Below are 12854 nucleotides of genomic sequence, written 5' to 3'. Positions count from 1 at the left end.
TGATTTCTGGTTACAAGAAAAATCATGTAAACAAGAAGGCTTAGATATAAAAAATGTTCTCAGTGGGGGGTGGGGAGGCTGTGACAGAGAGGTACTAACATGTTTGTTTTAAATTGTTCTTTCTATGTGTTGGAGTAAGCCGTTATAAAGAAGATGAAGAGGACTAGTACAAATAATTAGACAGATAAAATAGTGAGGTATTTTCTCTTTACCAGATCTCAGCCCATTGTGGGCCAGATTACAAGTAGAGCGATATTTAACGTTCCCACTCAAGCGTTAATTGTGCTTGAAGTAAGCCTTTTGCGCACATCGGGTTGCGCACATATTACAAGTTGAAATGAAACCCAAGAAGTCAATGGAGCAAACAAAGGAGAAAGAAACACCCTACTCACACGCAAACCTGATTGCATCTTCTCAAGTGTGCTAACCCGACATGAAAATATGAATATTTCACATTCCAATGTTCTTCATATAGCAGAATATGTTCTACTTATTCATAACTACATATTTCAATATATATCTAATGTTTTTTGGTACAATATATATATCTATACTGATGTATATTGAGGTTTATAGCTATATACAGATATATATATAAGAATATCTATTTATAAATACTGCTGTGTGCAGAACATTGGAATGTGAAATATTTACAGTAAATACACAGTATAACACTAATGCATACGTTTGCTTTTATTGTTTTCATCTACTGCAAAGGGCTCCAATGCACTTATATATATACCGTATATATGTCTATATGTGTACATATATATTTATGTGTTTAAATGTCTGTAAATGCATATATACACATATACATAAATTCATATGTACACACACACACATCTATCTATATATATATACACACACACACACATACATATCCATCTTAAGACACCTGAGACCTCATATGTTTAAACCCTTATAACTTGTTGTGAGTGTAACTGTACTTTGTAATGTATTTCTGATGTGTTTTGTGACACTTTTTGTGACACTTTTTTGTTTCGCAGAGCAGTTACCAGAGCCCTGAGGTCACGCTAACCCGATAAGTGTTAACGTCAATTGCGCTCAATCAATTGCGTTTACTTTGAACTTGCAATTTGAGTAAAAAAACAACGCACACAAACAGCCGCGATAAATCCCTTATCGCTGGTGCGTAACTGTTAACGCTCCACTTGTAATCTAGCCCTGTATTAGGTTGTGGTTTGAGTTAGGAGAAACAGCTATTTCACATACAAAAATACACCTACAAAATCAATTTCACATACATTTTAAACTCTGCATTTGGTATGATAAGTAATTGGAAACACAATAAGGAGAAAACTATTTTACAGTGCACTGTCCCTTATTGTCATTTATGTTTTACTTCAGCAACAAATGTACACAGCTCTTTCTTGTTAAGATATTTCTGCATTTGAAATATTATTCCCACCCACCCCACAACCCCCCAAATTCTTGCTCTTGTATATAATTATACGGTCAGATGTTCTCAGAACTAACAACAGGATCATAACTGACAGTCCTATACTACATGGCGCAGATATGCAAGATTTACATATTGCTTACTGGTAGTCAAGGTGCCCTCTTACCATCCAACGCCTAATGTATATTGACTTGAAGGTTAAAGATTACATCTCAGTCTTTAAATAACACAAAACAATGCAATTTTGAATACACATTGATTTTTTACTCTTACACATTGTCTTTTAGATAAAAATAATCAGTTTGGAAAAAAAAGTGTTACTCCTAAAGCTATTTTATTCTTACAAGCGTAATTCAAACACATGATTTGTTGTTAAATAAGCCATAGAACTTGTCACTTTTATATACATGAAAATGTTGTTATTTTTATTTTGCTTTAGCAAAACCCACACGGTTGTTCCCTCTGTCAAAAACTGTGTAATACTGCCCAATGAAGGCATCCCCCAAAATCCAAAATGGGCCTGTAGGAGGCGGGATATCAATTCCCATGAATCCACTGATACACATTGTCCGTCCCATCTGTGTTATCTGGATGGGGAAAAAAATAAATGATCTTAGAAGGCAACATTGTAACTAAATTAAGATCTAACTTTTATCCACAAATCCTTATGTTCCTTATTATATCAATTTCCTTAAGAAAATTGTTATTTTTATATTAAAATATATGTCAAAGAACTGCATTTTATTGCAGTGTCAAAGTCTGTAACATAAGTAGTTTAACACAATGAGGAAAATTACCTAGAAACAGATACCAGATTAAGGCAATTTAATGTTAACAAAAGAAAGTCAAATCAATGGGCTAATAATGCATATCATTCTTTATAACTCTGCTTTTACGGGTTATTGCCGTTTTTGCACTAGTTTGAAGCTACTATAAATTAAATTAGAAAATAATCTCCATAACTAAAATCTTAACAATATATATATATATATATATATATATATATATATATATATATATATATATATATATATATAAACACACATTACATTTCTGACTGCTTTCTTTCTTTTTACATTTACTCTCTGTCCCTCTGTGTGTATTCTATCAACCAACTGACAGAGTAGCCATTAAAATTACTAGGCGAGAGTTATGGTGCACTAATTTCTCTCTATAATTATTAGTAGCACTTGTGTTTTTGCTCTCAAATACAAGTAAATGAAATATGTTTACTGCATGTGTTAATATTCTTTATTCCTTTGGAGTAGTGCATCATGTAACCCTTATAATTAACTCCCTTCCTCAACACCTCATTTTATGTTTTTTTCTTTTTAATCATTTATCCCCATTTATCAACCCTTAATTTAACCTCATTTGATTTATGTATTTAGTATTTTCAACAGCATTAAAAGCAAAACAAAAGAGCAAATAGTTAATACCAAGTTTTCAAAAACATTAAAACAATACAGTATTTTGGATAGCACACTCAAGATACATTTAGCAGATTTCTTGCAATACACTCAAAATGAGTGCACTACAAACTCTTTGCATTGAAAGTATAGGGTTTGCATATTTAATGAATGGATACAAATGCTTTGGTTAAACTTGCTTGAGTGCTGCTGAGTTCTGTTTAAAATTTAATTTGAAAAAAAGGCAGTATCATTTGTTACATATTTTCTACAAAAAAACTCATAAGTAATCCCTGCTAATATTCTTTAGGTAACATAGAATGAGCATTAGCAGGAAGTATCAGTCAATAAACATTAATAAAAAGAATTCACTTACACTGCTATACACCGTTCCCTCTAAGATATGCACATGTGCGCACGCACACCTTTTTCAGTGGGAGCGCACATAGCTTTTATTATTGCAAACAGCAGGCATAAGCAATCTTTTTTTTGTGGGAGCAGCAGTGGCGCCACTAGGGTTGGTTTCACCTGGTGCAGTAAGTTATGGTGTTACCCCACACCATAGCAATGTTTTGTTTTGTTTTACTGCAAGAAGAGGATTTCATAGAAAAGGCAAACTTCTCCAATGGACAGAAAGCAGACACACACAAACACAAAAACACACGCACACACACATACAAACACACACACACTCAGACACACATAAAAACACACTCAGATGCACACACACTCAGAAACACACTCAGACACACACACAAAAACACACACAAAAACACTCAGACACACACAAACACATTCAGGCCCATTTATCAAGCTCCGTATGGAGCTTGAAGGGCCGTGTTTCTGGCGAGTCTTCAGACCGCTGCTCCATAACCCTGACCGCTGCTCCATAACCCTGTCCGCCTGCTCTGAGCAGGCGGACAGGAATCGCCGGAAATCAACCCGATCGAATACGATCGGGTTGATTGACACCTCCCTGCTGGCGGCGAGTCAGCAGCGGGTGGCGTTGCACCAGCAGCTCTTGTGAGCTGCTGGTGCAATGTTAAATGCGGAGAGCGTATTGCGCTCCGCATTTAGCGAAGTCTTGCAGACCTGATCCGCAGTGTCGAATCAGGTCCGCAAGACCTTTGATAAATTGGGGCCTTAGAGACACACACACAAAAACACTCTGACATACACACACACAAACACTCAGAGCCACACAAAAAAACACTCAGACACACACACAAAACACTTAGGCGCACACACAAACACTTAGACACACACACAAAAACACTTAGGCGCCCACACAAACACTTAGACACACACACACACAAAAACACTCAGACACACACACAAAAATACTCAGGTGCACACACAAAAACACTCAGACACACACAAAAACACTCAGACACACACACACAAAAACTCAGACAAACACACACATACAAAATATGTAAACTGCACTGCATTAATTATAAAGCTCATGCCTAGAGCTGCTCCCTGGCTCAGCAGAGTATCAAATGAAAGATAAACAGTGCACTCTAAAAATAAATCACTAAAGAAAAGGTTTAGGCGCGCAAACTATGAAAATTCTGCTCTCTGACTCTGTTCCAAGTCTGTTAGTGCAAAACCCCGGGCTGCGTGCCAGTGTGCACTTAGTGTACCGTAACCGTACCGGTCTGGTGGGCATCATATGTGGCTCCTTCACTTTAGAGACAGTGTCAGACAGTCTTGCAGTCAGGTGCCAGGCATCCCCCTCATGATTTCCTGGTTCCCGTTTAGAGACACAGCACAGCAGTGAGTGACTCCACTGCTTCACACGTCACTGAGCAGTGAGCACAGATAGACAGGCAGGTTTAGGCTAGCAGCGCAACTTCGCAAGCCCCACGGCACGCCCACAACATTCATATTGAAATTGGGCAGCGGAGGAGCAAAGTACAAACAAGCAAAAGCAGCCGGGAAAACTATTTGTAGAAATTGTGGCGCGGGCTCAAGGGGCAAAAAAATTAAGTGTGTCTACAACTTCCCCAGTCCCACTAATGTTCACAACGGATGGCCCCTCTAATAAAAAATCTATGCATCTCTACATCATATTTCTTTGAATTTCAATAAAATAAAAAAATAAAAATAAATAAAAAAAATATATATATATTTTTTTGCTGGTGGTGTCACACTCCCTGGAGGGTGTCACCCGGGTGCAGTCCACACACCCCTCACCCCCGAGTGACGCCACTGGTGGAAGGTTTTTGTTAATTGGCCAGCATTAGAGGTTTTCAGACGCCAAAAAAATGATACCACCTTCAAAAAAAAAATGTGCATATGGGACTTTTGGACAATATGGGAAACTGCACTTTCTCCCCTATGGCCTATGTTCTCTTCCCCCCAGCCTGTGTTCTTTCTCCCCCTGGCCTGCGTTCCCCCCACTGATCCGGCCCCACCTGTTCTCACTCTCACCAGTGTTCTCTCTACCCTTCACTGTTCTCCCCCCCTATACAGCTTTTTCTTCCGCCACTGTTCTCACTTCCTCCTATCTCTCTTCCCCTCTCCCACTGTTCTCTCTCCCCATTCTCTCTTCCTTTCCTCCCGATTTCTCTTCTCCTCTCCCACTGCTTTCTCTTCCCATTCTTTCTTCCCCCTCCCATTGTTCTCTCTACTACCATTCTCTCTTTGCCTACCCTGATTTAGCTTTTCCTCTCACCTGTACTCTCTTCCCCTCTCCCACTGTTCTCTTTCCCTGTTCTTGCTTCCACCCATTCTATATATAGGTATACATATATATTTGTGCAAAAATCCATCAGATCTATATTTAAATATCTCTTTAAGAATAAATAAAACATATTTTGCTATGTGCAGAATATTGGATTATGAAATAGGCAATATTATTTTATTATGTGTTTGCGCAATTTATGGGTGTTCGTTTATTTAAACTTTTTTGGCTCCATTGAAGCCTATGGGGGAATGTGACTTTGCATTCACAACTTCTCAAAGTCTATTTGTTACCGCAACGTTACGAACGCTAGAGTGCAAACTTTTTGCTTTCGACATGTAATACGAGTGTGAATCCCTGAGCGCAAAATAAATACTTCTAGCGGTTTAAATGCTTGAACGCGATGACAAACTACCGCTCCACTAGCAATCTAGCCTTATATATCCTTACCTTTAACACATATTGTTCCCCAGTGAGATTGTATTGCATCCCTCCAAGGACGAATGAAATGGTTGGTAAAGTTGGAATCTTATCACAGATTATCAAATACTAGAAGAAGAAAAAAAAATTATAATGTATAAATATGGCTTTTATATAACCCATTGGATACAGTTAATCGGCTATGAAGTTAGAAAATGCTTGCTCTTTTGCATTGGTTTTGAACAAGTTTATGAATCAGAATAACAATTTAGAATAAACCTATGAGGTTTATGGCCACAAAATATGAATAAAGATCCAATACCATTTGCATTCCATCTGTTAATTGATGTAACCAGCCTGTTTGGAACTAGATACCATATTTGCTAGAATATTTTCTACCATATATGAAACATAGTAGCTATTGCGCTTATTACAGTTTATAGTTTCTTAATTTTTTGTTTACATTTTTTGATATTCAAGATATTTGAAATTATCTCTTCAGTGGTGGTTAACTGTCTTGTAGACAAAGAATACTCAAGTGAGCTTAAACCACTGCAAATGTGTATACGAAGAAGTATAAAGTTTGGACAATAAGTAAAGCCATTTAAGGGTTCCAACTGTAGATTAAAAAAAAAAAATCTAATAGCGTCTAAAGATTATTATTGGAACACTGTTAGATCTTGTAGATCAAATAATGAGAATAGCTATTAGTGTAGTCAGATATACAGTCATTCCCATAGTCTTCCCTACTATGATTTCCATGAAGTGGTATTGTATTAGTAATTCCCCAAATGTCTGGAACCACTTCTTTCATTAGTGATCATTGTTTATAGTACAGAACTATATATGTCTATATGTCATTATATCCCAAAATGAAAAAAAATACTCTATAATACTCTATTTTAAATCTACCTATAATTTATAATTGTTATTCTTCTTAGTATTTTTTTTTAAATGTTTAGATCCGGAATTTTATATACTGTGCAGTTTATTATTTGTTCTAAGCTACTTATTACCAAATGATTTTATTACTGGGACTGTCTATACATTCTATAAGTCAACTTTTTTATTATGTATGTGCCCCTTATATAATTTAACACTTTTCATCAACATGGGTTGTTTCATTTCAGTTGTATTAAAATATTTACATTTTTGTTTTTTGTTTTTCAAGCAGTTTTAACTTTCTCATGAAAGCTGGCAAGGTCCCTACATATTTAAACTGCTATTTAGATCTTTAGTCCTTCCAGAGGGTTCAGGACTAAGATCATGTATCCACTATGGAACTCACAACAATTTACAAAAAAAAAATGTAGAATGAGACATTACAATGCAAATAAAAATGACTTAAATATTAAAAAGTCACAGTTGAAGTGTTGTACCATAAAATTGCTGCATGCATAGAATATCACATATTAAAATATGGTTAGGATATTAAGATTTAAAGCTTTCATAGTGTTGACAGTGGTCACATTTTATGCACAATTATGTTGGCAATATTTTTATAGAATACCCACTAAGGATAACACAACTTTCAAATGGGGCATTTTGATGTAAAAATGACAAGTGCTAATTTGCTGCCTTTGTTCAATACAGTACACAACTAGCATTTGCTTGTGGTAATCTTAACAGTCAACAGGAAAATTAATTTGGAAGAAAACCTCTTATGGAGAAGGTAATTATTTACATCTTTCGTTAGGGAGCAGGGAACGTCTTTGTCAATTTGAGGGATCTCTTATTGGCAGAGAGAGGATCTTTTGGGAAGTGTATGGTAGGGAGATGTCATATCTACAGGCTGGAGAGTGTCTATAACAAACAGAAATGGTTTTAGATCATAAAATTCCAGGGGGTGGGGTGCAAAAAATATAACCATAAAGCTAAATATCAAGGGTATAGGAACACAGTTGTGGGTATTATCTTTTTTTACCTATACCAACCTTTATTTTTATACACCCTTCTCCCTCATTAACGATTCTCATTGTCCAGCGTAGAACATTGGACAGTAAAAAAGACACCACCTAGCAAATTTAAGACAGCTGGCACCTTTGAGATTTTGGGGTGTTACAGTAATGAACAGGGGTACGCAGCACCCCCAGAGGGTGCTACTTCTTAAATAATGGCAGTTGGGCGGTGTTTATCAAAGAGAGCTACGTAAGTGTTAAAGAGACATGACACCCTAAATTTTTCTTTTGTGATTCAGAAAGAGAATACAATTTTACAAAAGTTTCCTATTTACTTTTATTACATGTCTGTGGCACTACAGGAAATAGTGCTTCCATCTAGTTGCTACTGTATAACATTGTTGCAAAACAGCTGCCCTATAGTGCTGCAGACGTGCACACTCCTGAACATACCTTCCTTCTTTTCAACAAAGGATAACAAGAAAACAAACATTTTATAATAGAATTACATTGGAAATTTGTGTAAAATTGTATGTTCTATCTAAATCATGAAATAAAAGAATGTGGGTGTTATGTCCCTTTAAGGAAATACCTTTGTTTATAGCAACATCTATTATTGTTTAATGGAGTACAAATCATGTATATAAAAAATATATTCTTGACCAAAAAAGGGATATGCGTGTATGGTTAGACCTTCCAAACATTACATCAAATTAAGAGAAAGCATTAAAGGGACATGAAACCCATTTTTTTCCTTTCATTATACAGATAGCGAAAACGATTTTCCTATTCTATTCTATTATCAAATTTGCTTTATTCTCATGTTATTCTTTGTCGAAGTGATACCTAGATAGGCAGCTGCACATACCTGAAGCACTACATGACAGGAAATAGTGCTGCCATCCAGTGCACTTGCTAATGTATAACATTGTTGCAAAACTGCTGCCATTTAGTGCTTTAGACACATGCACACTCCTGAGCTTACATCCCTGATTTTCAACAAAGGATAACAAGAAAACAAAGAAAATATAATAGAAGTAAATTACAAAATTGTTTAAAATTGCATGCTCTTTCTGAATCATGATAGAAATTTTGAGTTTTATGTCCCTTTAATTCAAGAATCAAGCAGACAGTTATTTAAGTTCTACAATTCCTATGTAAGCCTGTATGAAGGATAAATGGAAATAGATCACTAAATAAACTTAAATCCTGGTTATAAAGTGAAGGAAGACATTTCTGGCAGACAAGAGTTTATGAATTGTGACTTTAATAATATATGCAAAACCTTTAAAGGTATATGTATTTAACCCCTTAATGACCAAGGACGTACGCCACACGTCCTCAAAAAAAAGACAGTTAATGACCGAGGACGTGTGGCGTACGTCCTTGGTCTGGAAAGCAGCTGGAAGCGATCCTGCACGCTTCCAGCTGCTTTCCGGTTATTGCAGTGATGCCTCGATATCGAGGCATCCTGCAATAACCCCCCTTGGCCATCCGATGCAGAGAGAGCCACTCTGTGGCCCTCTCTGCACCGGACATCGGTGGCCGGTATCGTTGGTGGGTGGGAGCAAGTCTGGGAGGCGGGTGGTCGGCCATCGATGTGCCGAATGGAGTGGAGGGGGGCGGGATCGGGGGCGGGAGGGGCGGGAGCGCGCACGGGAGCGCGCGCGTGCACGGGGGGGCGGCGGGCGGGCGCGTGCACGGGGCGGGAGCGGGAGGGAACCGCTGCACTACAGAAAAATAAACTGGGAGAAGTAAAAAAAATAAAGTTTTTAAAGCTGTTAATAAACAGCTAAGGGACATGGAAGGGGTGGGGGGTTGATCTTGGGGGGGGGGGGAAGCTACACTACAGAAAAAATCATTTAAAAAAATAAAAAGGCACATTTTTTTGACTACACTGGGTACTGGCAGACAGCTGCCAGTACCCAAGATGGCGCCCATTAAGGCAGAGGGGGAGGGTTAGAGAGCTGTTTGGTGGGGGATCAGTGAGGCTGGGAGCTAAGGGGGGATCCTACACAGCAGCATATGTAAATATGCTAAAAAAAAACACAAATAAAGCCCAAATATAGCTTTTATTTTAGTACTGGCAGAGTTTCTGCCAGTACTTAAGATGGCGGGGACAATTGTGGGGTGGGGGAGGGAAGAGAGCTGTTTGGGAGGGATCAGGGGGTCTCATGTTTCAGGTGGGAGGCTGAGCTCTACACTAAAGCTAAAATTAACCCTGCAAGCTCCCTACAAGCTACATAATTAACCCCTTCACTGCTAGCCATAATACACGTGTGAAATGCAGCGGCATTTGGCGGCCTTCTAATTACCAAAAAGCAACGCCAAAGTCATATATGTCTGCTATTTCTGAACAAAGGGGATCCCAGAGAAGCATTTACAACCATTTGTGCCATAATTGCACAAGCTGTTTGTAAATGATTTCAGTGAGAAACCTAAAATTGTGAAAAATTTAACGTTTTTTTTAATTTGATCGCATTTGGCGGTGAAATGGTGGCATGAAATATACCAAAATTGGCCTAGATCAATACTAGGGGTTGTCTACTACACTACACTAAAGCTAAAATTATCCCTAAAGGCTCCCTACATGCTCCATAATTAACCCCTTCACTGCTGGGCATAATACACGTGTAGTGCGCAGTGGCATTTAGCAGCCTTCTAATTACTAAAAAGCAACGCCAAAGCCATATATGTCTGCTATTTCTGAACAAAGGGGATCCCAGAGAAGAATTTACAACCATTTAAGCCATAATTACACAAGCTGTTTGTAAATAATTTCAGTGAGAAACCAAAAGTTTGTGAAAAAAATTGTAAAAAAGTGAACGATTTTTTGTATTTAATCGCATTTGGCGGTGAAATGGTGGCATGAAATATACCAAAATGGGCCTAGATGAATACTTTGGGATGTCTACTAAAAAAAAATATATACATGTCAATGGATATTCAGAGATTCCTGAAAGATATTAGTGTTCTAATGTAACTAGCGCTAATTTTGAAAAATAATGGTTTGGAAATAGCAAAGTGCTAATTGTATTTATGGCCCTATAACTTACAAAAAAAGCAAAGAACATGTAAACATTGGGTATTTCTAAACTCAGGACAAAATTTAGAAACTATTTAGCATGGGTGTTTTTTGGTAGTTGTAGATGTGTAACAGATTTTGGGGGTCATAGTTAGAAAAAGTGTGTTTTTTTCAATTTTTTCCTCATATTTTATATTTTTTTTTATAGTAAATGATAAGATATGATGAAAATAATGGTATCTTTAGAAAGTCCATTTAATGGCGAGAAAAACGGTATATAATATGTGTGGGTACAGTAAATGAGTAAGAGGAAAATTACAGCTAAACACAAACACCGCAGAAATGTAAAAATAGCCTTGGTCCCAAACGGACAGAAAATGGAAAAGTGCTGTGGTCATTAAGGGGTTAATGCATATATTTTTTTAAAACATTGGTACGGTGTTAGTTTGTGAATGTGCTTTAACTATGCTACATACATAATAAGACAATACTTGCTTATATTGTTTTAAAGAGACAGTATACACCAATTTTCATATACCTGCATGTAATAGACACTACTATAAAGAAGAATATGCACAGATACTGATATAAAAATCCAGTGTAAAACCTTTAAAAAACTTAATTAGAAGTTCCCAGTTTAGCACTGTTGATGATGTTGGGCTGGGACACCCACTGAAAGGGGCTGGGAAAGCAAGAAGAGCAGAAACCTCCCTCCCCTGCATATGAAAAGACCCATCACACATCCAGGAGTCTGTAGATATCACTATACATCAAAAATGTTGGGGCTTGGTTGAGAGTCTTAAAACCAGCACAATGTTATTTAAAAATAAGCAAAACTATACATTGTTACTTTGTAGATGATCCATTTATATAGCCCATCTGGGAGTGTGTATACACTCCCAGATGGGCTATATAAATGGATCATCTACAAAATATTTATGCAAAGAAGAATCTAGTGTACAGTGTCCCTTTAACTTTTGATGAAATATGTAACCTAAGTAAAATACCTTTGCATTTAGGTGAAAACTACAAATGTGAGTTGTTTAATATAATATGGTGGCTTCGTTTTAATAAGGTCTTTCAACTATTATACCAAAAACACTGCACAATGTAGAATTCAACTAAATACAATATTTAAAGGGACACTGAACCCAATTTTTTTCTTTTGTGATTCAGACAGAGCATGGCATTTTAAGCAACTTTCTAATTTACTCCTATTATCAAATTTTCTTCATTCTCTTGGTATCTTTATTTGAAATGCAAGAACATAAGTTTAGATGCCGGCCCATTTTTGGTGAACAACCTGGGTTTTCCTTGCTGATTGATGGATAAATTCATCCACCAATCAAAAAGTGCTGTCCAGAGTATTGAAACAAACAAAAAAAAGCTTAGATGCCTTATTTTTCAAATATAGATATCAAGAGAACGAAGAAAATTTGATACTAGGAGTAAATTAGAAAGTTGCTTAAAATTGCTTGCTCTATCTGAATCACAAAAGAAAAAAATTGGGTTCAGTGTCCCTTTAATGAGAGTCTAAATCAGTAATAATCTAAAATAAATTCTATCAGATGCTCATTGTACATTTTAAAACATTTTAAGGACATTAAATAAATATTATAGTATTTGTTTATTAATTCATAATATAGTTCAGCAATTAAAACAACCAATAATACATAGCATGGGTTTACAAAAAAACAAACAAAAAACCAAAAACAAAAAAAAAGACATATGCATTGTTAAAGGGACATAAAACCCAAATATTTTCTTTCATGATTTAGGTAGAGCATACAATTTTAAACAACTTTCTAGTTTACTTCTATTATCAAATTTGCTTCATTCTCTTGGTATCGTTTGTTGATAGATCAACAATGTACTACCAGTTTCTTAATGAACAAATGGGTGAGCCAATGACAGTCGGTATATATATGCAGCCACCCATCAGCAACTAGAACCTAGTTTTTTTGCTGCTCCTGAGCTTTCCTAGATAAACCTT

At 36.6% G+C, this 12854-nt stretch overlaps 1 protein-coding gene across 1 annotated transcript in view; it reads right to left on the bottom strand.

Annotated features, from left to right (window-relative positions):
* Positions 1-1662: 1662 nt before the first annotated feature.
* LOC128638707 (cathepsin D) overlaps positions 1663-12854 on the bottom strand; it is a 126277-nt gene continuing 115085 nt past the window's right edge. Inside the window, exons 8-9 of the mRNA XM_053690830.1 lie at positions 5969-6067; positions 1663-2007 (exon numbers count right to left, since the gene is read on the bottom strand). Of these exons, the coding sequence (XP_053546805.1) occupies positions 1846-2007; positions 5969-6067 (261 nt within the window). The 3' untranslated portion in view covers positions 1663-1845. The remainder of the gene's footprint in view (positions 2008-5968; positions 6068-12854) is intronic.

Source organism: Bombina bombina, chromosome 8 (assembly GCF_027579735.1).
Source record: "Bombina bombina isolate aBomBom1 chromosome 8, aBomBom1.pri, whole genome shotgun sequence".
Lineage (NCBI taxonomy): Eukaryota > Metazoa > Chordata > Amphibia > Anura > Bombinatoridae > Bombina > Bombina bombina.
This window is presented reverse-complemented; position numbering and strand designations above follow the sequence as displayed.